At 36.2% G+C, this 26,846-nt stretch overlaps 2 protein-coding genes across 6 annotated transcripts in view; one reads left to right on the forward strand and one right to left on the reverse strand.

Annotated features, from left to right (window-relative positions):
- The window catches only part of LOC127957670 (membrane-spanning 4-domains subfamily A member 4A-like), a 62,722-nt gene extending 54,719 nt beyond the window's left edge, over positions 1-8,003 (reverse strand). Inside the window, exon 1 of the mRNA XM_052556300.1 lies at positions 7,860-8,003. The gene's annotated coding sequence lies outside the window, so the exon portion shown is untranslated. The remainder of the gene's footprint in view (positions 1-7,859) is intronic.
- A 45-nt stretch (positions 8,004-8,048) lies between these two features.
- Positions 8,049-26,846, forward strand: part of garnl3 (GTPase activating Rap/RanGAP domain like 3) — a 56,210-nt gene continuing 37,412 nt past the window's right edge. For 2 of the 5 annotated variants that reach the window (XM_052556295.1, XM_052556299.1), the window contains exons 1-2: positions 8,049-8,191; positions 25,626-25,695. In XM_052556295.1, the coding sequence (XP_052412255.1) occupies positions 8,091-8,191; positions 25,626-25,695 (171 nt within the window). In that variant the 5' untranslated portion in view covers positions 8,049-8,090. Of the gene's footprint in view, positions 8,192-16,633; positions 17,059-21,299; positions 21,635-25,625; positions 25,696-26,846 lie in introns of those variants that run through there. The other 3 variants (XM_052556298.1, XM_052556297.1, XM_052556296.1) reach the window with 3 other exon arrangements.

The raw sequence follows: 26,846 nt of genomic DNA on the forward strand, positions 1-26,846 counted from the left end.
TGTTATTTTTTTCTTGCACCTATCCACCTCCCTATCTCCTCTTTTCATCTCTCACAAGAGGACTTCATACTTGTACCTGTCCATTACGGACAGCAAGCAATGACATTCCAAAAATCTGTCATAGATGATTTAGCGTGAACATCGGGATTTGATGACCACACTTGCTATTAGTTCCGGATTATTGTTTGTGCTCTGCCAAGAGATAAGTATGCGGTTATCTGTTATGATCATGGTCCCAAACAGAAAGACACATAACAATATCTGCTGCATGTCTGTATTAGATCCAGTTGCCTTATAATGAACAGAATGTCTTTTCTTTTTTTTCTTTTTTTTCATGGTAAAAGATGCAAATGATATTGATTTATCAGCACTTTGGCCAGTTGCAGCCAAAACATTTGCATTAATCTGAGCTACCAGGCAATTAAGGTATCCACATTTGGCTTTGCTCAGTGTGGGTGTATGTGTGTGAAAAAGAGCTTCATGTGGATTTTTGTTTTTTGTGGTCAGTGAGATTATGAAGAAATACAACACTGGAATTATGTGTGAAATGTGTATGTGAAAGAAAGTACATAATATTTCATCTTCTAATCCAGACATACAAAAACAGAGAAGAGAGCTGGACACGCTGCCTTTGTCTTGCAGGGGTTTGTGAGGTAAGAAATTAGTAATATATAATCAGTTGGGAAGGTTATTTTGGAAATGTAATAGGTTATAAATTATAAATTACCTTATTTAAAATGCATAATGATTAGTGTAACTTCTAGTGTCAATTACTTTATTGAAGTAGTGCAAGGGTAATTACATTTGATTACATTTTACAATTTCTAATATTTTCAACTGTTAATCATTTTGAACCATTTAATCCAGGCAAGGTAACATTACAGTAGCACTCAACACTGATTACTGCCAGTGTTGAGTACTGACTTTCAAAATCCTTTCAAAATCATGTGAATTAATATTACTAAGTAAGGGATAATGTATATATTTATTTTGCAATAACAACTGGCTGGATGTACAGTACATTATCCCGCTTATTACATGGCTGCTTGCCTCTAAAGTCAATAATTAGACACGAAACACTGATCTGAGTTGAAATATTTGAACACAAAGCTTCCACAAAGAAAGCAGTTGCTAGCAAGCGGCAAGTTCAAACTAGACATACATTTAAGTAATACAGTGCAGTCATGCCACTTTTATTACACCACATTTCACCACATAAATAATGAATTACTGGTACTTACAGCACTAGTACTTATAGTACTAGTCTATTATTCATCTCATAATCCATACAGTGTACAAAGCGAAATGGCAACATCGGCATTCGTATGAAACGACAGAGCAAGTCCACGATACCAGGATGACAGAATTAAGAAATTGTACACATACTGTAATATAGAATTAAGTTTTAATATTTTATTAGCTAACCAAATGTAAATCTTCCACCAAGAAAAATTGTTCCTAGCAATTACATTTTAGCAATTTAAGTTTCCCCAGATGAGTCTGTGTTATTGGCTTTTACCAGTTGTTATTGAGGGATAACATACCTTGGAATGTCAGGACTGATTAAAGTTATTCTGTTACATGTAACTAGTTACTCCCCAACACTATATATATAATTATTATCCACCTTTTTCTTCAACGCAGAAGTAAGCATATGGGCGAGACTTCGGATCATTAACCACTACAGTTAAATAATGAGAAGAATAACAACATGCACTAAAAGGTAAAACCAGTGTGTTCATAATTAAGATAATACATTAAAATAATATGGCAAGGCACACCAATTTTCAATATCAAGAAGCAAAACGAACTGTTGTCTAGAATTTACACATCTAAAAATAGCTGGACAAATAGAATTTACAAATGGCTGCACCCATTTTTATGGCAAGAAAAAGGTGGATACATTTATTAGTTTAAGTAAATATAAAGCTTTATTTATACAACTTCCTACAATTCACAAGATATTTCCTACTTGGAACAAGGATTTTCTGTTATTATTATTTTATATATAGTCCTGTAAGATAAAAAACAAGATTATATGGTATATCATTTAACTTCAACTATAGTAAAAATAACATGGCATATTTTATTAAAACTTAATGTGTAAGTAATAAGTTCCAGAAGCTATAAATACTGTTAAATCAAAGGTGGATTAAATCAATATTGCTTTGTCAACACTTCTTCCAGATTTAATGTAGAGCTTCATTTTCAGCACTGGAAGTTGCGGTTGCCACTGAGGCTAAACGAAGAAGCAATCATGCATCGAGTACTTTGGCATCTATCCCTTGATTTCATTCCTGTCAAATGTGAAATATGACACTACGATAAGGTCTAATGCTATTTGTAATCATTATCTCAGTACTCTTGAGCACTCAGTTCTGATTTGGTCAGTTGCATATCCAGCAGTCTGATATTTCCTATTATAATATTTACTGTCATCCAATTGCAATGGCATATATCAGATCACCCATGACTCCTGGCATTAACTGAAACACCAAGCTACCAGAACATGCCATATCATATCACACTGCAGACTCATGCTAAAGTCCCTATCGAAGATATGTATGTGTGTGTTTACATTTGGACACAGGCACATTTTGTATTATTTTAGCTGTTGACCAAAAACATATTCAAGTTACAGTTTATATAATGTATATGGGCTTAAATTGCACACTCTGAGCTTTAATTTTGGGGGTTTAGTTCTCATCTTAATTGGACGAAAGGTTAAGGTATTAAAGCTCTTTAATATGTACCTCCCCCCTTTATCAAGGGACCATAAGTAATTGGACATTTAGCGCGAAAGCCATTTCATGGACAGATGTGGGCTATACCTTCATTATTCCTACATCAATCAAGCAGGTAAAAGGTCTGGAGTTGATTCTAAGTGTGCGATTTGCATTTGGAAGCTGTTCCTGTGAACCCACATCATGTAGTCAAAGGAGCTTTCCATGCTGGTGACAATTGTTAGGCTTTAAAGACAAATCAAATCCATCAGAGAGATAGCAGGAGCATTAGGAGGGGTCAAATGTACTACATGTGGATGATCAGAAGATCGTCTCCATGGTAAAGAAAAATGCTTTCACAACATCCAGCCAAGTGAAGAATTCTCTTCAGGAGGCAGATGTGTCACTTTCAAAGTCTACAATCAAGAGAAGACTTCACAAGAGCAAGGGTTCACCACAAGGTGCAAACAAGGCCTTTGTATAAAAATGGTTATAATTCCTAAGCTTTTTATGTTATATATTTGTTCAACCCCTTGAATTATGCACCTCAATTTGATCTTAATTGTCTCATTTTATTATATTCTGGTGGAATATACAGAGCCAAAATTATGATATATATATAATTATGATACATTAAATACTTAGAAACATAGTTTAATAATTTGTCAATGTACTGTTTTATTGTATAGCCTTTTATTATTTTTGTTTCATTAATAATAATGAGCAAAAAACGAAACATTCGTTTGAAGTAAGGGGAAAATCCAAAAACCTTTTTTTATATATATAATGTGGGTATGTCTTCTTTGTTCTTTTAATAAAAGTTTAATATAAGCTACTTTGTCAGTAGCCTATTGCTGTTGTGTGTGGGATTAATTTTTATTAATATTTTTCACTAAGAGTAATACTGAATCAATCTTAAGTATTAATTATCATTGTAGGCTTAGGGTACTTTTTTCTATGAATTTTAATGAATATACAAATTAATAAAATCAGTTTTATTTTATTTTTTTCTTGGGCTAGAAAAAAACCCTCAGCAGCCCTACTTCCCATGAATATACTTATTTGTGCCATTTACTTCTAGATAAGTGTACCTCTGTTTGTTGTCCTGTTCCCATATTAATTGACATAAAAAATGTATCTTTTCCCACATTAAATTCGTTATAGTTTGTAGTATGTCAAGTCTCGTTGCCCCCATTTATTCATGAAAGCGTCTCCTTTAGCTCTAATGCATGAATTGATTAGATTTATCCTTGCTCAATCAAAATGAATGACTATTTCATTCACATTCATGTATTTTCCTTCAGTAATAATCTCCTAACGAAGTTCTCAGTAAAACCAGCTCTAATTTATAGGGCCTCTGCAGGGCCCACAGTGACCAGCTGGATGGGTCAAGTGCACCAAATGTACTTACGGTTGCTATGGAAGTGTTCTTAAAGAGGTCACCTTAGAGATGGAAGGAAGGAATGGAGACATGATAAAAAAAGAAAGTTCTGGTTAGATGAAACTCATGCAAATTGTACTGCCAGGAGTGGGTAGGAGGTGAAGAGGAGAGTGGGAGAGAGAAAAATAGGGAAGGAGAGTGTGTGTGAATCTCAATGACTTATTGAAGTGAGTCTAATTAATCTCTTAGTAGCTCTCATCTTTCCTCCAGATGCCCCAGGGACACAATGTACCCTGTGTGTGTATGCATATGTGTGTATGTGAACACGTGTTTTTGGTTCAAGGATTAACCTTAAGACTATCAGAGCAGAAATGCACCCTGGGTGGAACATCAAAACCCAAGCACCCCATGTCAGTGGGGAAAAAATCACTTTGGCAGTGTGTGTGTGTGTGTGTGTGTGTGCTTGATCTGTAAGAAAATGCATGTTCCATTATGTGTTTATGAAAGTGTAGGGGAACACACAGACTATTTCTTTAATTTCCACACAGCGGGAGCTTAACACACTAATGTACAAATCCACATTCCAGCTGGACCTACATGACTCATTTAGTCACGTAGGTCCAGGATAACTGACTCAACAAGAACACTACATTTCACAAAATAAATAAATAAATATGTAATATATAAAATTATGGTATTTATCCAAGGTAATTTTGGTATTATGGTCTATATTATGGTCTCTCGTTGGGGGGGAGTGAATGTACAGCTCTCTCTTCCGCCCACAGTACCATGACTGAGGTGAGACCCTTGAACAAGACACTAAACCCCAGACAGCTGCGTAGGTGTGTGTGTTCAATGCTGATGGGTTAAATGCAGAGCACAAATTCTGAGTATGGTCACAATATTTGGCCACATGTCATGTCACTTCACTTTCATTTTCACTATAATTTTTATTTTTTTATCTATTTTATTTAACCTTTATTTAACCTGGAAAGGTCCCAATGAGTTACAGTAACTCTTCTCCCAGGGATTCCTGGCCAAGACTGGAGGCCAAAAGTTTCAATAGATAAAAGACAGGACATAAATTACATAGTACACCACAAATCTCTATACACACTAGAAAAGAAAACAAGACATTAACGACAGCAAATACAAACATACAGGTGTATAAGATACCTAATTAAAAACAATTGCACTGTTCGGTCAGAGTTGACTTTAAAAGGTTTTTAAAAGTATTAATAGATGGAAGTGATACTATATTTAAAGTGTTCATTCCAGTCATAATAGCCTACCTGGAGAAAGATCAGGTAGCATTTTCATTCCCACCTCAGTGGCTGTCAGAGGGTGCTGGAAGTATGTGATTACACATCCATCAACCAAAATGTCAATCAAACAGTAAATAAAACTGTGGCCTACCTTAAAAAAAAAAAAGAATATACATCAAAATGTTTTTATTTTTGAAAGAAGTCTCTTAGCTTTTTAAAACTGCGACTTTTTAAAAATAGAGTAAAACCAGCCATATTGTGAAATCTAAAAATTAATCCACCACTTTTTCTATTTTAACAAATTTTAAAACCACCTTGTGATGGCAAAGCTGACATTTCAGCAGCTATTACTCGTCTTTAATGTCACACATTCTTCAGGAATCGTGCTAATATGCTGATTTGGTTTTAAGAATTTCAACTTCAATTTCAAGAACAGACAACTTACACATAAATTCCCATAATTTTAAATCTTGACTCTATGGTCTCTATTCTTCCTCTCAAAACATTGTTAATGACCTTTTTACCCATTACAGTTAATTAGGATCTCAAAATCTCCATGTTTCAATGAGTTCCATTTATCAGAGTCACACATTATCAGCTGATGAGAGCTTCCCCAATTATCCATTGGCGTATCCAGGGTAACCCTCTGTCAAATGGAGGATGGTTTTTTTGTATACAAGCATCCCCCATGCCTTTGACAGGCATTATAAAAGAACACCACTGATTGTGGACAAAATAGCAGCTATTAAGTTTGATCAATATACACTAATATCATTGTGATGCAACTAAGAAACCTGATTGAATACAAATGATGCAATCAGCTGTGCAATAAAAACAATATTACTTAGCATATTCACATCCACAATCATCTGCCTCAATGATTTAGAGCACATATCTTTTGTCTGCTCGCAGTGTTGCACATTAGAGAAGTCTTCCTGACAATAACCAAGATCTTATTCTCTTTCTCTTATTTCGTTTTATTCTGCTGTCTCAGAAAATCAACATGATGCCTCCCAGCCAAGTTCCACACACACACGCACACACACACACACACACACACACAAGCCACACATTCTCCTTCAGTGAGTGAAATGTACACAGTATTACCATCTGGACAACAAAGAATCCTTACAAGGCGAGCCTGGACACCATCTCCCTCTTACAAAATATGCATAGCACAAATAGGCATGACATTGACTTTTATCAGTTTTTAACCATTCACTTTGATTGGCTGAACTGTTGTCAAGTACATAAATAATACTAATCTGACAGAATAAATGTCTATGCCATTACTCTACTAAGATGTCTATGCCAAATAAATCAATGGCAGCTGGTTTGCTTAAAATCTCTCGCTCACTGTCTCTGCGTATCTATTTATCTGAGCGTTCGTCTCTCTCTCCAAGTGAGTCAAAACCAATAGAGCTTTATTGACATGACTGTAATCATTACAGTATTGCTAAGGCATTCAAGTTCTTACATAGTACAGGAGAACAAAATAAAGTCGGTTGAAGTACATAACAATAAACAAATTAATGTGTTCATGACGTATAACGTGTGTTGAGAAGTTGTATATATAGTATGCTTACATAAAACACACTCAGACTGAGACACACACATATACACCTTCAGAGCAAATCAAAATGACCTCAGTCATGATCATTGCTGCATGCCTGCCACTAGACAAACATGAGTAATGCTCAGATAGTTCTTCCAGTAACCCTTTAATAATTAGTGTAACACACAAACACTCACACGCAGATGGCAATGTAACAATTAGCAGTTGATAATCTTATTTCTTTTGCTGTTTAACAGTAACTATGAAAGGTTATTTGGTTGGTTGCACAGTATTTGCATTTAGCATCACTTTTTTTCCTGCAGTCTGTGACCCAATCAGAACAGACATGCCAGCCATTTTTGGATTATGATCCACCGGAGAACATCTGCTCTATTTAGTAGTCTTCTTTGAATCCTTATGTACTGTGCTTGTGCGTGTGTGTGTGTGTGTTATGTGTTTTTTGTTATTGTAATGCACACACACACACACACACACATTTGTTTCACACTTACTTTAGGTATCAGTGTCTGCCTGCTGTTATAAACGTATGTGTGATGGCTTGAGGTTTGGCCCCGAGTAAATTCTTTAGAATAGAGTGTAGTCTATGACGCAATAGCTATAGATAAATAAATTAATTCATTAAAGAAAAACAGTGTCTTATAAATAATTAGGCTATATTGTTCTCGCCGGGAAAATAAAAGCCAACAGAAAATGACAGCGCAAATGAGTCGCCGCCCCACAAAAATTCATGTATTTTCTTCCATTCTTCTGGGTAGACATTAGGACCGCGCAGACTATACGTGCCCTAAACAACGGGAACGGGGGATCGACCCGGAGATTATCCAGCCGACGACTTTTTGCACTTGTGATCCAAAGGAACCGGTGTGACTGAAGTTTACGCATCACTAAGCACATTTTATCCACTTAAATCATACCTTCTCCGGCTGCAGAAAGTGTGTGGCTCACTTTTTTGCCTTTCCCGTGGAGGAGGACCCACTGTTGATCTTATATACCACTCTCTCTTTGTGCGCCCTCCCGGTTCTACGTTCGCCAGACGCGAAGCAGAGCCGCATCACCATCATCATAAGCGCTCGCGCTCGCGCTCGCGCTGCCTCTGTGTCTCTGCGCCTGCATTCGGGACCAGTGTGCCCTGCTATCCCACCACCATGAATTCGGATATTAACATGTACTTGGGGCGGGAGAAATCGGGGATCATGCGAAAGAGAGCGCTGTTACTCAGGAAAGGCTGCAGTTTCGAAATAACGAGGTGAGTTGATATAAGGGGAAGGGGGTTCTTGTGGGGAGTGGGCATTTTCAGAACACCGCATCATCCGGTTACCGGATGGTTGGGTTGTAAATTATCACAGCAGTGTGTATGGCATCTGAGATAGACATGTTTTACTCAAGTGTGCGGATTTGGACGAGCTTTCAGATGCATTTGGCATAGACCAGCAGCATATTAAAGGGTCTTAAGGCTGTCGCTAGGGATCCCAGAATCAACATAGCTTTATTGGCATGATTTTCAGCATATATTGCCAGAGCATATACAGCACTTAAAATATAAAAACAGGCAGAACATGGAATGGAATAGAAAATACACAATACAGATAAAACAGAAAATAAACTAGTCTTAGAGGGTCATCTAAAGTGAGTCCTGGTCCTTAAGCACTGAGACATCAGCCTCCAAAAGCAATAACTCATTTTTTCATCGGGATTCCCTGTGAACAGTTGGAGGTGGGGGAGGTGTACTCAGACAGTAATTATTGAGAATGGTTCCTTCCTATAAATGCGTACCTCAAGTATCGACCCGTTGTTCTCATATTTGCAAGAAGATTGTGTTTTCAGTGTCCCATTTCTCTCAGTGAAAGTAAAGATATAATGATGGCAGTGTTAAAGCCCATGCTCAGTAATGGTAGTGCATCACAAACAAAGGTGGTTTAGTACATGAGCCATAGTGTGTCTGTGTCAGAAGTAGAGAGATACATAGAAAGAGAGGGAGCAAGGTAGAGGTCACACCCCATTTTGGCCTGTCGCCTATGTTGGGACCATCATGGTGTAGACTGCAGTGTTATGCTGAGACAATACTTTATGTAAAGTACACCATGTAATCATATTTCTACTGAATTTCAGGTCATTTTGAAATGAGAGGCCCTATATGTACTAATGCAAGACTGTCAATCATCTGAATATGCATACTTCACTACTTTATTGTAGTACCCAGATGACCTATACGTCCATTCTGAATTACACTGTGAGAGAGGATTTGTATAAGTTGACGCTGAGATGTTACATGACAATGACAACATAAAGAATGTTACATTCATACTATAGAATACACTTTTTTAACAGATACAAAGTACATATTCAAAAGTAATTACTCAGAGGGTATGTGATTTCAGATGCAACCACTAAATGATTTCATTATTAACCTTAATCATTACTGCATAAAAGCAATATCACAGAAGCAAGAGTGCTGTTGGTCTGAATATCACCAAAGCTGTGATTATTTGAAGCACTCACCGGTAATTATACAGAAACATGAAGTCTGTGTGACCCAAAATGGCTTAACATCTTTGATGGGCTCCATGGAATGTACCTTATATTTCAATAAAAGTCCCACAAATCTCTTCCCATTAAAAAACCACAAATTACACACTTCCCAAACAAGCAACAAATTACTCCTGCGGCCAGACTTATTGTGCTCAGACAAGGACATTGATGAGGGGGAGAATGCATCAGCCTCTAATGATGTGTAGGCGAGAGGCCCACAGCTTTCAATTCATTCCTTCGTAATGTTTTATCATGAAGACATTTTTCTCAAGTGGCAGAGGATAACTTGATCATTCAGTTGTTTTGAAGGCCACATACAAACACTCATGCACTGTATTTTACGTCTATTTACATAGAAGCTCTGGTGAAATTGTCAAAGGCTGTTTACGAAACATTGCTGTCCATTATAGAGTTCTAGTGCTATGTCTGTAACAGCTGTTCTGTTTTGCTTATCTTATTTGCTTCCCTTTTTCCTTCTAAAGTGAATCTCTCTTCTTTCATTAGAATGTCCTCCTTTCTCTGTGCTCTTTCATGCACCATTTATTTTTCTCTCTTATCTACTTGCTTTTGTAGCCTCTCTGTCAGGAATTAGTTGTAAACACCTCTAAAGGGTGCTTTAATTTCCTTCACATTATAAATCATTCAACCCACAAAGATACCTGTTGTTTATTCTTGTCTTTTAAAAGACTAGTTAAATGAAATATAATATAAAAAAAAATAAAGTGAAAGAATGGTAATAAATAAATACATTTATTGTAATAAAATACCATATTTCAAAGCAGACACGACACTGTAAAATATACAATAGATCCCAATCATGTGATCATACAGAGAGTACAGAAGAGCGTTTTATAGCCATTTTTTCCTTTTAACTAGAAGAAATGAGCATGAATGTATTCTTGTGGTTTTGACAGCTGGTTTTGTGTTACCTGCTTCCTTTGCATTGTCGAAAACGTCATGTTGTTTTATTAATAAATCTTGGACTTTGAAGAGTGAGTGTTGCACCTTTGTTCAGCTCATATTTTCCTTTGTATTGTCGCCATGAAAAGGCAGCAATGATAGTGGAAAATATAAATATAAAATAGTTAAACTCAGACCTTGACGCACAAATACACCTTATACATAACTTTAACAAAAAATAAATAAATAAACACAAATAAATAAATAAAATTATATGTATGTTAATATGTTATATTAAAGGTAACATTAAATAATTTATAAGATAGATAGATAGAGTACAAAGAATAATCATATAATAAAATATAAGGTTTATGAAAAATGTATGCCTTTTTTTGTTTGTTTGTATGGCTTTTTTTGTGTGTGTCTGTGCTTCTGCATTTTAGCATTCATTGATAAGGAATCTAATTCTGAATCTAAAGTTTTTTTTAAACAAGTAATCAAACAGAAACCATACTGTAGCATACTGTAGTTATTTCTCTGATAGTGAGAATGATGAACTTAGAAATGAGAGTGAGAAAGTTCATGGCACGTTTAAGAGTGTTAGGGTGGAGATGACACTTCGTGACTAATACTGAGTTCATCTGTGTATTCATGAGAGTGAATGTGTTTTTACCAAGCAAGCTGAACACAAACTCATCCAGTAACCTGAGCATGTGCCTGTATAGAATCTCACAAATTACATTTGAACCATTTGCATTGTGCCTGCGAAGAGACTATAAGAGAGAAGTATTAACCGTTTTTTGCTATTTTCAGCCATATTTCTCTTCTTCTTCTTTCTCTTTCTGGCTTGTGTGCAGTTAGCCCTGCGGTTTGTACCAATCTGATAATACTAGCACTACAGCTAACACTAATCACTCTCAGCTGTGCAGTCTGCATGTGCACGATCACAACCTCTTCATTTGCAGAGAAAAATAGATGGAAATCAAGCGGAGGAATAAAAGAAAGCGTCCCGCTCTGATTACAGCCCTATGTAAACTTTTATTCCGCGCCCACATATGCTTCCATTTAAGGTTTAAAGACGCATACCTACACATTAGTGTTTTTCACTCCAGGAAGCCTCACTAGGAAAGTCTCTCTTCCCATTATAGCAACCCTGGAACGCACCCAGTGTAGGATGGATGGAGCTTTTTGGAGTTTAGCCTTTGGCCAGACCACTGTTTAAAATACTGGTGGTTGCTCCCCAAGGGCATTCACACTGGGTGTGTGTTGCGTAAATTTGGTGGTGTGGGTTGCATAGATTTGTGTTAGGATGGCAAGAGATCTTAGAATATAAAAAGTGTAGTTACTGGATGACTGGAGCAAAATGGTATACTTCCCACTGACATGGTGTTATATAGGCCTAGCACATTTGACTGAACAGAGATGTGAAGGAAATATTTTTCACACGTTAAGAGAATGACACTTTCTTTTATTATATTCATATATTATTTAAAAACAAACTGATGTGTGTCTGTGTGTTTAATGTAATGTAATTTCAGCACTGCTGTTTTCCAATAAAAAAATCTGAATATTACAATGCTGATATTTAGTGCTCAGTCCTGCTTCTAAAGATCTACTGATCTGTATAGTTTGCATCCATCCCTGGTCAAACACGCATGAACCAGATTATCAAGGTTATGGGGTACATTAAAAAATACGGACAGGTGTGTTACAGCAGGACTGGAACTGAACTCTGCATGAAGTTAGACCTGCTTGAGCTTTTCTGAGCTATGATGTTTTCCCAGCTTGCCCCACCTGGTGGTTAGTGACCACCAGTTGTAAGAGTTTATAAGTAATATACAGTTCAATCAGGACCACTTCCGTCAAGTATATTTTATGACAATTATATTGCATACAGTTAGTGTTGGCGGTATGGTTATGTTCTGGGCAACACTCCACACGCCTGTCCATACAGCCATGCTTGGACAGAGCGGGGAGAGCAGCAAGACAAACCCCCTTGGGGTACAGAACATAGCCATTATAAGCATAAATAATTACAATTCACAATTACCACTAGTACAGTGTTATGTATTTTGCTGATTTGTTTACTTACATTATCCCAAATGTTTAGAAGAATGTTTAAATCCAGAGAACTAAGCAATTAGAGACATGGACCATGTCATCGTGTCCCCTGCCAATAATAAAAGAACTTTCAAATGTGTGTGTACTGAGTGTGACTGGAATTGAATAGATTGGCTTTTATAGAATTTCAATTATTATTATTTTTTAAGTGTACTCAGTGTAGCTGCATTAATCATTCTACAATATTTTCTGGAATTCTTTTGTATGCCCTAGTTAAAAAAACAAAACAAAAACAAACATCAAATGCATTTATTTATACTAAGTATACTTCAAATCCATTAAAATTTGTTGACATATCACTTAAGACTTACTGATATAGAAATATTATTTATCTTTATTTCGAATATTTCATTATTGCACAATGCACATTTCTTAATATTATGCCTAAAATTTTAATATAACTATTGATAAATATTGTATGGTCTCTCTGTAATATCAGTCTTTAAATGCAAGATACTTAAGGTATACCTAAAGTATACTTGCACTAGTTTACACAGTATATCTTTAGTTGGACCTCAGCACTACTTCCACACATTTAGAGTGGATTAGGCGCAAAATTAGTTGTTCCAGTTTAGCAGACTTTAAGTATACCAGTTTAGTATTTCAAAGGTACAATTGCAGGGCATTTTTATTAAGCACATAAATATTGAAATGTCATTGTAGTATACTAAGCAGAAAATAGATGTATTTCACATACATTTTAATATTTTTTATTAGGGTGTACAAGACTATTCCTTTTTAATTTATTGGCTGGTCACTCACAATACATCGGAGCTTGATGCTGTTGGATCAATTATTTGCTTGACTGTTATGAATTTAATTATATGCTTTTTTTTAAATACAACTAATCAAAGGACATTTGTAGATCAAGGTGAACTACCAACTGTATCTGGTTCTGCAGTAGACAACAGTACCCACTAGAGGACACTGTGGTTAAATAAATGAAACACATTGGACTAAGATGAAGGCAACAAATTTTAACCATACTCTCCAAGTCAGTTGATATTTTTGGATGGACTAGTTGTCCGCAAGCTGTTGACACAAAGCATTTCAGGAAATAGCCTACAGTTTGTCTTTGGTTTGTCCAAAGGCTTATATGTTAACCAAAAGAAAGGTAAATGATGTAATGTTTAGCTGCGATGGGTCTTGCAGTACCATGTATGACACCTGTTGAGGCGCACTACAAATATTAATAGGAAGTTTTGCTGTTAAATGCAAAATTATTAAAATATCCAAAAACCACTAGTACAGTGTTATGTATTTTGCTGATTTGTTTACTTACATTATCCCAAATGTTTAGAAGAATGTTTAAATCCAGAGAAATAAGCAATTAGAGACATGGACCATGTCATCGTGTCGCCTGCCAATTATAAAAGAACTTTCAAATGTACCTAGTATGATAAAACAGCGCTGGCTATTGTGTGTGTTTCCACTGCAGTGCAGTTCCGTTTTAGATTGGGCAGGATTATTTATATGTCTTTATTGTTGCACTGCTCCTAAAAGCCCCATCATGTCTCGGTGGATCTTTTCCACTGCTATCAAGAAGAGGAACGTCTGTGCTTCCTTAGAAGACAATGAAACAGACATTTTTGGTTGTTAAAAAAGGGGTGCTTGTTCAAAACAGTTTCATGCGATCCTTCGCTGGCTGTGCTGATTTAAATCTAGCTGTGTTTGTGTCACAAGTCCAGTGATGTAGGTAGTGATGATTCTCTCTAGCCAATCTGTGATCAGCAGAGTTTCCACGTCCCGTTTTGGTAATGGTAGGGTTTACTTGAAACCTCAACCGAGTTGGTGCTTAAAAAAATACCAGGTACCAGGTACTTTGCCCAGTGGAAACCCCCCCAAAAGTGAACCGTACCGAACCATACCATGCCATACCATGCAGTGGAAAAGTGCCATTAGACAGCTGCGGCTGCCTGCTGCGAGCTTCATTTGTAAATATTGAGTGCACTTTACACCCAGGTGATTGTAACCACTCTAAGTTCGTCTGCCTTGTGAAAGCTAAGTGAAAACACTCATTGCCTTCTCTAGTGGAGCTCAACCAGGTCTATTCCCATTCTTCAGTATTTGTGATATCACAAATCCCGGAAGATAATTGTTGTAGTCCAAACGAGTCGTTCACTGTAGTTTTTGAAAAGTGATTCCTGTTAAATAGATATCTCCTATTGAAATGGACTTTGAGCTTGGTAACTTTGCAGATCTTTTTTATGCTCAAACAGCAACATTACAGACTAACTAAAGTTGAAAAAGTGAAAAAGCATAATAGGACCTCTTTAATAGAATTACACCTTTTCATACGGACTACAAACATAAAGAATATTACAAAATCGAGAGGGCAATTTTCCTTATATTATTATTCACAGACAAAAAAAAAAAATCTGTTTTGGTTATATTTTTTATTAATATCCCAGATCCTCCTGTCAGTCAGTGATCAAGCACATTTGTTCAAAATTCTCTGGCACCACCCCTTGCTCTAATATGACTGGAGCGCAGTTCTTGAGCGTTGCACAAATCACCCTCTACTCTGTGTGCATTCACCGGCTCGCTCGAGAAGTGTGATAAGATTTGCGTAACCCAATCCTATCATGAATCTTATGGTCAAATATGTGATCTATTTTAACTATTTAGAGAAAGTCACTTAAAAATGTTATGGAGAAAGTCGAACAGTATCTGAAAAAGGCAGATAAACTAAAAAGAAAATAGGAGAAAAAAAGTCTTGAATCAGCAGTACTAACATTATTTTAAAAAATTACTCATGGTCATCTTTACTAGAATTTATCACATTTTATTGTAGGCTTGTTTAATGTGTAAAATCTAGTCTTCAGTTAGGTTCAGATAAGAATATGGTACATGGCCTTCAGATATTCCAAAAGATGGCATAGATTAAAACATTACGAGCCTGGTGAACTGTTAAGGAGAAAGAAATAATATCAATATAAGAAAATGTTAAGTTAGATTGACTTCCCATGGCATGTTGAATTAGAACATTTTGTCAAACTATAGCTTTTAAGTGCCTAAAACAGCCTGAAGATAAAATGTGAGAGATTGCATTTGGTAATCACAGTGAGCATCAGAAAGCATTGGTATTATGTATGTATGAATGTATTTATTCATGCATGCTTTGGTATATTCTTCTTTTCTTAGGTAGAGTTTATCCCTAACCTCTGCCCTTAGTCTGATCTGCTTTAAAATGCCAGAAGTTCACAGTCTAGACTCTGAAAATGTCACCTTGTCAGACACACACCACGAGGAACGACCCCACTCTTTATAATAATCAAACGATTTAGCCTTTGTGCCACAGCTGGCCAGAGTCAGATGTGGGTATTTAGATGCGTCTGCATGTTTGTCAGAATCGTGATTTGTCCGATCATCTACATTCAGCTTTGAATGGGCAAAGGTTGATGTCCTGTCTGGTCAGAATTGCTCTTTTCTTGTCCTCATATTTTACAGATCTGACAGGCCTAATCTCTGTTCTGTGTTCAATTTTTAAATTCTTCTGTTTCACTGAAAATCATAATGGCTGCTGTCTCAAACTCAAAACAAAAGTCAGTCTTAATACAGATTTAACATAATATTTCATGTTTATAGTATAAGTTAGCATATTCTGTTTCAGAAAAAGATGTACAGATATCATCATGTTGATACAGCATTTATAAATGTTGCCACATAACATATCATGACTAATATAATAATGAAAAAAGGGGTGCATGCTTGCATTTGAATTGCTTTCTTCTGCCAAAAAAGTGTCTCAATCAATTTGGATGCATTGATGATACTTTGATTGAACTTTGTACAAAAGGAAAATGTCAACACAAGTAATGATATATTATTATAAAAATCTGCCTATAAACAAATACATTTTAAGCTGAATAGTCAGTATTTTTGTTATTACTGATGCCATTATTTCAGTTTAAAAAAATTAACCGGTTTCTATGCAAACCAGAATCTAGCAAATTTTATTGAATACTCAATATGTATTGGAGCAAAAGTGTTTTTGTTGAAAGTGCAAAATGCTGATCTTGTATAGCATGATGTCAGTGATGATGGCTGATCTATGTGGGAAAAGATCGTGCTGTGCTTAAGTCTGTTCTTGGCAAGCAAACACACAATATGTTCATGTGATTTTGAGCCCACTCGATCTTTGCTCTCCAAGATATGTGTGAGTGAGAGCAGAGGATCAATGGTGTGGCATTGCAGGATTTCCTATCAACACATTTCTAGTTCTCAGGTACACAGACAACAACAAATAGCACAGCTCGCATAGTAATATTCTGCCAGACAGTTATTTTATCAGCCTACACTTATTTACGAAGAAAATCTTCTGATGGTCCAGAACATGCATGATGGGAGTGGTGAAAGAGTTTCAGTTGACTCGAGAGCATCCTGTTGATGAGCATTGAGGATTTTAATATTTTTTTCTCTCTTTTTCTCTGTTGTAATGAGGACTGACATCTTTACCTTTGCAAGGATTTCAACTTTGCCATTTTGAGCTTTTTTTCCGCCACCGTCAGGGGACGTCAGGGACTTGCCCATGATCTGCTTTAGGTATCAGAACACTGATAGGTAAGGTTTTATTGAGGGTTGGGGGGGGGGGGGGTAATATCTACCTGCGGTTTGTATAAACATTATTTAAATTGCTAACAGCTAAGCACACACACAAAAAAAATCATTTAATTTGCTGATAGTATTCGTATTAAATATGTTGAATCCATTCAGTGCTTCTGAATGAATGAACAGATGTGTGTAGATGTTTTCTAATGTTTGCATGTTACCAGATGCATAAACTAGCTGAAGCCAAGCAAATCATAAATGTGTGGATAAAAACACAAATAGATTCAATTTGCATGCATATAGAAATTCAGTTTCAGACAGTTTATTTGCACGGCCTGTACTTTGATTAGCTCTGTGTCTGATAGTTTCAAAGCAAGACAAAGAATCATGGATCAGAATCTAGCTGTGCTCTCCTATTCATCTGATATTTATGGAGAGACCTGAGATTGGTAATGGGCTTGTCAAACCAGTCTTCTGCATGCTGTTGATCCAAAACATTTGAACTTGAGGCAAAAAATATTTTGGTTTATCGAAAGGGTTGTATTTTACAAAAAAAAAAAACGAATTGCCAGGGGTCTTGCAGTACCACATAACATATGATATCTGATTCGTCACAGTAAAAATGATTGGCTAGAAGCTTTGCTGTTGGCTAAAAATTTGCATCAAGCAGTGAGGGGAAATTGATGTCCTATGTTATTGTGTGAGCACATCTGGGCTGATATTCCACACTAATTCTTCTGAAGTATTGCTTAATTTAATAAAGCATGCTACTGTTATTCAATTTCATATCATATTTTTATTTGTATTTTTTATTTTTTGGGGTTAATGTTAAAGTGTGTTAACAACACTTAGAATATGGTTATGACCAATTTTACCTTGTCTTTAGAGCACATCGTCTGCCTACATATTTCTATTAAATCTTCAGCTTCCGGAAGTAAACTCTTTGTCATATTTCTAATAACTTTGAACAATACAAAATAGTATGTTATTAAATATAGTAAATGTAACATTTTAGTACATTATATTAAAACAATGTTTTCATTATGAGCTATAAAGAAGCTATTAAAAAGTTATGCTTAATTTTCTGAAGTTTTCCATAGACTGCTCTTCATCCGAAATTACGGTGGCCATTGAGGCTAAACACGGAAGCGATCAGTACAGAGCCTGTAAGACTTATATGTAAATCTCCTCTTTGCATGTGACATTTTGCATTTACGCACAAGTTGCATTCACATTGGATGTCAAAAACAACAACAGCCTCTTTGCAAATTCTGAAACACAACGTTTAATTCCTTAGAAAGTAAGTTTCGGGCCAAATTTCTGAATAGTGAATAGGCGTTGTTGATATGTAAATGCAGACAGGCATGTGTGCGCATTTGTTCATTTCAGATGTCAGAAAGTTGAGGAACTAAGTGCCATTTTCCCCATTTGCTATCAAAAAAATTAACATTTAAATTCTAAAAGGGTGATTTTAGAGTCTTAGAGGTATGATTCCCAATTTTATGAGCTTATTTAGAGGTTTTAATGAAGCTTTCTAACTAAACATGAATAATGTGTTTGCATGTTGGTGTTTGTGCATGGAAATATAATCCACACTCTACTGGAGATTGATTTGTACTTTATAGTTTGCTCACACGACCCCCTCTTCCACACACAGACACATTGATCTGCTTCGGTATTCCAGTGCTTCACTATTCCTGACCACATATGCAAAGCGTAGCTCTTTAACAATGACACAATTATGCACACACAGTCCTGTCTGCTATTCGGCTGCTGCTTTTCTTCTTGCAATCATGTGCTGAATATTTCAAACATTAGATGTTTCTGATGTGACTTCCTTGCACCTGCCTGTTTTTTACAGTCATTAGCATCTGTGTTCCGTGTCTGCTACTTTAGTCGAAAAATGTCATTATGGTTTTAACTGATTTGTAATATTCCTCTGTTATTTGTATGTGTATATTGTAGTAAAGTGTGTGTGCGGACCTGTATGTGATTACAGCACCTGTAATTTGAACTCTTATGTTGACAATGAGGTGCTCAACCGCACATTCATTTGGTGCTATAATACCCACAAGCCTCAAGACAAAAGAGTTTGGGTTACACACACACACACACACACACACCTGAACACAAACCCTTCAGCACAAAAACACAGCATGAATGCTTGATTTTATTTTGTAAGTACAAATCTACTTGTACAGTATATGGGCTGATTTCCTTTTTTTTTCAGGCAATATTTGTACAATTGTACAATAGTTCTTTCAAAATATCATCGGTAGCACTTTATTTTACAGTCCTGTTCCTCATGTACGAACTATGTACTTATTATAGTAATTACAATAACTATGTAATAACTAGGTACTATCCCTGAACCTACCCCTAAACCTAACCCTACCCCCATGTAGTTACCTTGTGTTACCAGAACTTTCTTAGATAAATACACTGTAAGTACACTATAAGTACATGTTAGTACATTTACTGTAAAATAAAGTGCAACCATATCATCTTTATAACCTCAAACACGTTTTAATCACACATCTCAATTTAATCTCAATATAGGTTTCCAAAATCATTCCTTACCTGTTCTCAATGATCCATTACTACCTGTGATGTCATCAGAAAGGGACTTACCAGATACAAGCTGCTCATGTTACGTTTGTGGTGGAGTCTATTACTGCACGCCTCAGTTTGTCTGATAACATGCTGTTCTGCTAGTAATACTGATGTAGAGCATTAAACAGTCTGAATTAAGTCTCCACCCACTTCCTAATACATATCACGGGATTCTCCTATTACTTAATAAAGTCAAGACTCTCATAATCTCATAATCTCATTTTCTATCTTTCTCACCAACTGTCTAGTTTTTAAATAGTTACATGTTTTGCATGTGCAGGTGTGTAATGAACACAGCAGGCATGGAGATGGGTCTGAGTGTGTGACATCATCAGACAGTGAGGGTGAGTCGAGAGAGAGAGATTAAATGAGAAGAAAAGGTTATTGTCTTAACAATGACCTCATTGCACCCCTCACTTCTGTGCTAGACAGAAAGATTACAGGTAGACCTGGGGCAACTGGAAGAAAAATGAAGGGTATGAGATCATAAGGGTACAAAAAAAAAAACACTGTCTAGAAACGCATACACGGGAGGAGGGATGCTTGTCATTTGTGAATGGTGTGAATGCAAAGTGCTCAGCGTCCTTGAAGACAGAGGCCAAAACATGCACACAGTAACATTTCACATGCATGCAAACACATATGGTTAAAGCTCTGCCTTTTTCAGTGGAAGGGTTAGGGTTAGAGTCAGTTATCCTCATTTGCATGGACTCATAAAGTAATGCGTTTGCATACAAAACTTGTGAAGACTGTTATTCCTTTGCAATGATGAAGTAGTTGTAAGTTGTGACATTATTAAAAACCATGCAAGCCTGAATCTTTCTAATGTAAATGAGCATCTTAATGAGAAGCTGTCTGGCTCTACAGCATGATGATCTTGGGTAGCATTACTTGCTGTTCAACGCACCATAGGCAGTAACTGTAAATGCCTTAAAAAATGATGTTGACAGCAAAGCTAACAGACATGGAAGGAAAATGTTGTAATAAAAAGATGCTAAGTATTTCAGTGAATGCACTCGATTAATAATACTCTTTCACCCTTTAAATCACTTTGCCACAAAGGTAATTAAATATTCCAATTAAAATATTTTAGCAAGTGTTTTTGTATGTGTAAGACAGACAGAGAAAGAGAGAGAGAGAGAGAGAGAGAGAAAGAGAGAGACCTGTCTTGTCTTTGCACACTGCACACACACACACATACAGTCTACAGTCACATACATATTCATACATATACATACATATTCATACATATAGGCCCACACACACACACACACACACACACACACACACACACACACACACACACACATACATATATATATATATATATATATATATATATATATATATATATATATATATATATATATATATATATATATATATGAAGAATGAAGGAGTGATTCGCCCTATAACTGCAGTCATTGAAGTGTTATGTTATTTGGCTTTTAAGCTTTAATTTTGTGTCATCATATTTTTTTTTTTTTCGTCTTTTATCATTTTACTATTCGTCTATTGATTTGGCAACGCATCACTGAGACACACATAAAGGGAGATAATAGAGAATTTAGAGAATAGAGAATAGAGAAGCTCCCCACCTGACTCTCTCGGTCACGAGCACGGCGCGCGGCCGTGAGGGGACTCCAGTCTATGAGAATCTGCTTCTTGAATGTTCAGTTACGCGTGAGGTGTGTCCTGTGTGTCCATATGAAACTCACCACTGCACCCATCAGGTGCTTTAAGAAAGGGACCGGCAGAAACGCGTTACCAGTACTAAAAGACAACGCAATGAGGGGATACAGCAGCACGAGCAGCTGTAGTGAAAATGACGCGTACTGATCTGTCTCTTTGAAAGAGAAGACTAAGAAAAAAGGCGAGGGACAGAAGAACTTGGACTGCGGGAGAGAATAACATCGCATGGGGCCATGAGCGGTGCAGACCCCGCAGCGAACAAACTGTTGAGTTTCAACCAACGGTAAAGCATACAGTTACTTTATATTTTTTATAGACTTTGACATTTACATTGAGATAATATATTCAGATGTTTGTTTTCTGAGGGTTATTCTGACACAGCCATAGTGCAGCAGTAGCTATGAGGGGTTATAGACTCTTGAATCTCATTTGAACGTGCAACAAGCTGCACCCTACCCGGAGTGATCAATCAACATATTGGATACGGGCATTGGAAATAAGCACTTAAAGCATACATCTCTCATCTCTTCTTTTTTACAAACTGGCATTCCAATCTTACATTTGAATTATACTAATTGTTTGCGTGCGTCTGTGTGTGTTTTAATTGGTCTAGTAATTTCAAAAGCACCCATAATTAGCATTGTAATAATTTACTCACCCTCATATTATTACAATACAAACTATCAGTAGATGTAAAGCAGGATGTCTGTCTCAGTCACCATTCACTTTCATTTCATGGAACAATTCAATAAAAGTATTTTTGTGTTCTGAAGTCTAAAACAAAATGAGTGTTTAGTTGACAGAATATTCCTTTTTTTTTTTTTTTTTTTTTTGGCTGAACTGTCTCTTTAAGAAGCTGCGCTCTTATTTTCCTTCAGCACCGCAGCAATATTTGTAGAGTCCACAAGTCTTTGCATCTGGAGTAGATTTAATTCAGATGGGACCTCCGATGCTTTATCGTACGTATAGCCTAAAGGATACAAGACAAAATGTTTTAGACTTTCCCACTGTGTAGTAGTGGGATATACTAGTATGGAAAATCGGTAAATTATTCATGCGAATACCTCTCGGTAGAGTGGACATCCATGCGCCACTGTTAGCGACTGGCGTCACAGTAAACATGATGATTCCTCTGATTAAAATATGAAAGAAATGTGGGTTTGGTGTTCGTTTTTAGACTGTTTGTGGTCATGGTAAAGTGTTGAGACGGTGAGGTATACACATCATAGGAGGTTTTCCTCAACACCGCAGCAAATCTGCGGTAATTTGAGGTGTGCGTGATGTCACTCAGCTATTACTTACATGACATTATAATGTTGCCGTACATTCAATTAGTGCAGGACAAAAATACACCTGTTGACGTGTCCTAGCAGAAGCATACTGTATCACACTTTTTTTCAATAATAGTAGCCTTTTTTTTTTTTTTTTACACGAACAAAGCCACACATATACCACTTGACAGATCATGTGTCATCACAACAATGCAACACATAAGCCATTTCGAACTCTTGACCTGAGGCATTTGAGTTAAAAATAAATATGTAGCCTACCATTGCCATTAATATAATTCATAAAAATAGACTCATATTCCAGATAGCCTGCTACTGAATTATTGGCACACACCCTAGAAAAAAAAAAGTTGTGTATCTGCAGTGTTAATCTTTCAGTTAAAATTAGTGATTTTTAAATGTCCTTCTTTTCCTCCCATACTGTCTTTGTATGTGTTTGACTTTGTAATCCATTTTTATCAAACGTATCCTCAAAGGAAAGCTCTCCGACTTCCTGCTGCAGTGTTGACTTAATTATATGAATCTGTTTTAACAGTGCTGTATTTTTTTTTTCTTCTTCTAAAGGGTTGGCGCATAATGAGAAAGTTGAAGCTCAAAGGGCAGTTTTGTTCTCAATGATTGCATTGTTAGACGTTTGTTGTCAGACTGTCTGTGGCAGCTTCGCTTGTAACCTTTTCTTCGGTCATGTGGCAAAGACTGCAAATGTCTAAGGCATTGAGCCCTGCATCATTGAAAACATGATATCATGCCGGGTCATTATCACAAAATTATTATCGCAGATGCATAACAGGAGTGATTACTGTGAACAAATTTGACCGTATTTGGTTTCGCAGTATTACCAGAGGGTAATGGCTATGCTAATTATATAATGCTGTTGCTGTCATCATTATCATAATTGCAAACACAGTCATCTGTCGGTGCACTACTACTAACATCATCATTATAGGATTTCTTTTCATAAAAATAATCTCATTTTTGTGAAATGATTTGTTATATCATGAGCAACAATACAAGGTTTGTTTAAAGAGTTGAAAGTGAAACAATAAGCTGTTTTGTGTCTTAAGATGTCTTTATGTCCTTAACTGTTAATTGTTTTCTCCTCCAAGGTAGTGTTTCTGAATTTGAAGCAGGTTTCTTTTCTCAACTAATGATGAGCTGCTACTCCTTCCCTTCTCTTCCTTGTCTTGTTTACCAGAATCACTTGTGCATTTTGTCTTAAAATGCTCTTAGTCATTTGAGATATGGTTCAAGTAACTGACTCTAATCACCAGTGGGTCATTCTGACAGGATTATGCAGCCATTTCTGAAGTCGACCTTTTATCTCATTTCATTTTTTCCCAATCTTTCAATTAACCGTCTCCCTTCCCCCATCTGAGAGCATTTCATGGTGTATAGTAGAAGTGCATATGAAATGAGGTATCTATGTTTAAACCTCTAAAGCTGCATAAATAAACCAAGAAGGCATGCACACTCTTGTGAATCAGAAACATATTTTGTATAACAATGCCCACATGGGGTCGGCACATGCAGAACTTAGTATTTATTTTATTAGAAATGAAGGTTTATTATATAGGCCTAACACTTTCAGCTTTAAATAAGGGTACTGTTAAACATATGAACCATATTTAAATCCGTAAAAATGTATAAAATGGAAACAAAGTCTGCAGAATCTGCCTAAAACTTAGCATGCAATATATATACATGCATGATGTGCAGTATCTCTTTTGTTGTCAGTAAAGACGTTCTTAGCTGCATTCTGCACTAATGGAAACATAATGATAACCCTCACACAGAGGAAATGTGTTTGTTCACATGCACAGTTTACATTGCACTTGAAGTGAAATGGCTATAATAAATGTAAGTGCTCATGTGGCTCAAAAATATAAATTGTTTAAACCTCAGTAAGAAGAGATGTTGTCTTCAACAAAGATAATATTATGAAAAAGAGGTTAGCCAGAATCCCAAGTAGTTGACTAAAACAGCAACATTATTAAATTGATGTTTCTGTTTTTATTAATGTTGAAATACTTTTTTTTCATATCCCAGTTTAATATACAGAGACAACTATAAGTAAGCCATTTGTAGGCTGCTGACCCTGAAAAGTAAACACTGAAGGTTGGCAATGCTTTTTTAGGTTTGAGCATCTTATCATGACATAGCAACACTGGCTCAAACAATGGTGTCAGTTTGAGGGCGGGACTATGTGTATTCCCGGCCAATGGCAGACAGGAAAGGCCTCAATTATATAAAAAATATTTTATATAATTGATTATACTAGTTTATGCTACATATTAATCAAATGTCTTATCCACAATAATAGTAGCTGTGAAGTATACAAATGGAAAGTCACTCAGTGAAATTGATGCTTACACTTTTAAAACACTAGCATGTAAACATTTTTGTTGCTTGCCATGCATCTGCATTGATAGGGAAAGCTGATAGTTCCGTCTAGTGGGTCATCCATCCTTATTGTTGAGCTCTGATGGGGAATATTTGGGAAATCTTTTGAAACATTTTATTTGTAACATTTGCTATTTTATTTGGCAGTGCTAGCAGCACAGAAATCACACACCTTCAGTGCCATTACAGACTTCCTTGTGAAGTGGTTTTAATGAGAGAGATCCTCTTTGAGGTTTTGAGAAGATGTGTGATGTTTAGTTGTCAGCTGAGTCACTAAGCATATGGTTCTCGCTCTAATATTCTGAAACTACTTCACTCGGAAAGTGTCAGGCTATGAGATCACATAGATTTGAGTGGGCAGGGCTACTACTTTTTGGAATGCAGTTGTCTGGTATTGAAACTAAAATACAGTTTCTTTATGCTCTAGGTGTTCACGTGTGTTGATAAGGAAATCACATTAGCAATACGAATGTTTTAAAATCATAAAATACACAAATATTCCAAGAGAATTAAAAGATTTGCACTGCAAACTTATTTTGTGCCTTTATGAAATTAATTAAAATGTTTATATGCTCTGTTTTGCAGCTCAGCGTCGGAGGATCTTGGGTGCCGGAGAGGAGAGTTCAGCCGGAAACACTATGGATCAGTTGAATTGGTGAGGACTAGCATACGTATTTGAGATTTCTATGTATTTATATATTTACATATTCTTGTTATTCTTATTTTCAATCAATTTCTTTCTGCATGTGCACTAATGTGAAGGGAGTAGCTACGTATTTCTGTTAGATTTTTTTATATGTATGTCTGTGGTTCTGTCCGTTTTTATCAGATGAAATTCGTATGTATTTGTAATTAAAGTGCCAATTGAAACATCATCTCACCCTAGCAGGATTTTTGCAGTAGGTTAAACAGGCACAAAATAGCATCATTTATATGATTGAGAGTGTTTTCCCTGGTCAAACACATGTGTTGTTCTGAGTGGGTGTGTTTCTTTCAGCACTGTCTCTCCAAGATAGTTGTTGCGCGGAGGAAGTGGCTTAATACCACACTAGATGCTACATCCTATGTGAAACGCGCAGGAGGTTTGTGGGTAGTAAGAAATGGGTGCCCTTGTGTCAGATAGTACCATGTCACAAAACCACATGCATTATCATACTCAACAGATGGAGAATATAAATGTGTGCATATGAGTGCATGTGAGAAGGGCATTTGTTACTCCATGTGTCATTGTTCTTAGGTATCTAAAGGTACCGTGGCATCCAAAAAGTTTGAGACCAGTGAAGAAAACTAATTTATTTTGATTGCAAATGATATTATCAGCATAGTAATTTGTTTTGAGAGATTAAATTTTTTTTACATGAATTGCATAGAAGATCAAAATTCACTGTAATCTTGTAAATGCATTTTTGCATAAGAGTACCTACAAGGTGTTCTGAGATGCTTGAATCTGACTGGTCAGTCGTGGCATTCAACATTCTGATATTTCTGAATAACGACGGTTGTCCAGGGAAACGCAGTATAACTGACCTCTCTGTAATTGTGCTTTGTTTCTCTACAGTTTCTACAAAGCATCTCAAATCAGGATTTCAAATCAGTTTCATGTCCATGAATTTATTTATTTTTTTAAGCATCCGTATACAGAATAATTTACATAATTATTCATAAAGTCTTTACCACAAAAGAAACATGGAAAGGTCAATCCTGGACACCCCACATTCTCTTTCTTCTCACATAATAAAATAATTTCTACTCAAATCAATATTTCATGTCCATTTAGTTAGTAAGTAGCTGTGTAATATGTTTCAC

This window comes from Carassius gibelio, chromosome B5 (assembly GCF_023724105.1).
Source record: "Carassius gibelio isolate Cgi1373 ecotype wild population from Czech Republic chromosome B5, carGib1.2-hapl.c, whole genome shotgun sequence".
Taxonomy (NCBI): Eukaryota; Metazoa; Chordata; class Actinopteri; order Cypriniformes; family Cyprinidae; genus Carassius; species Carassius gibelio.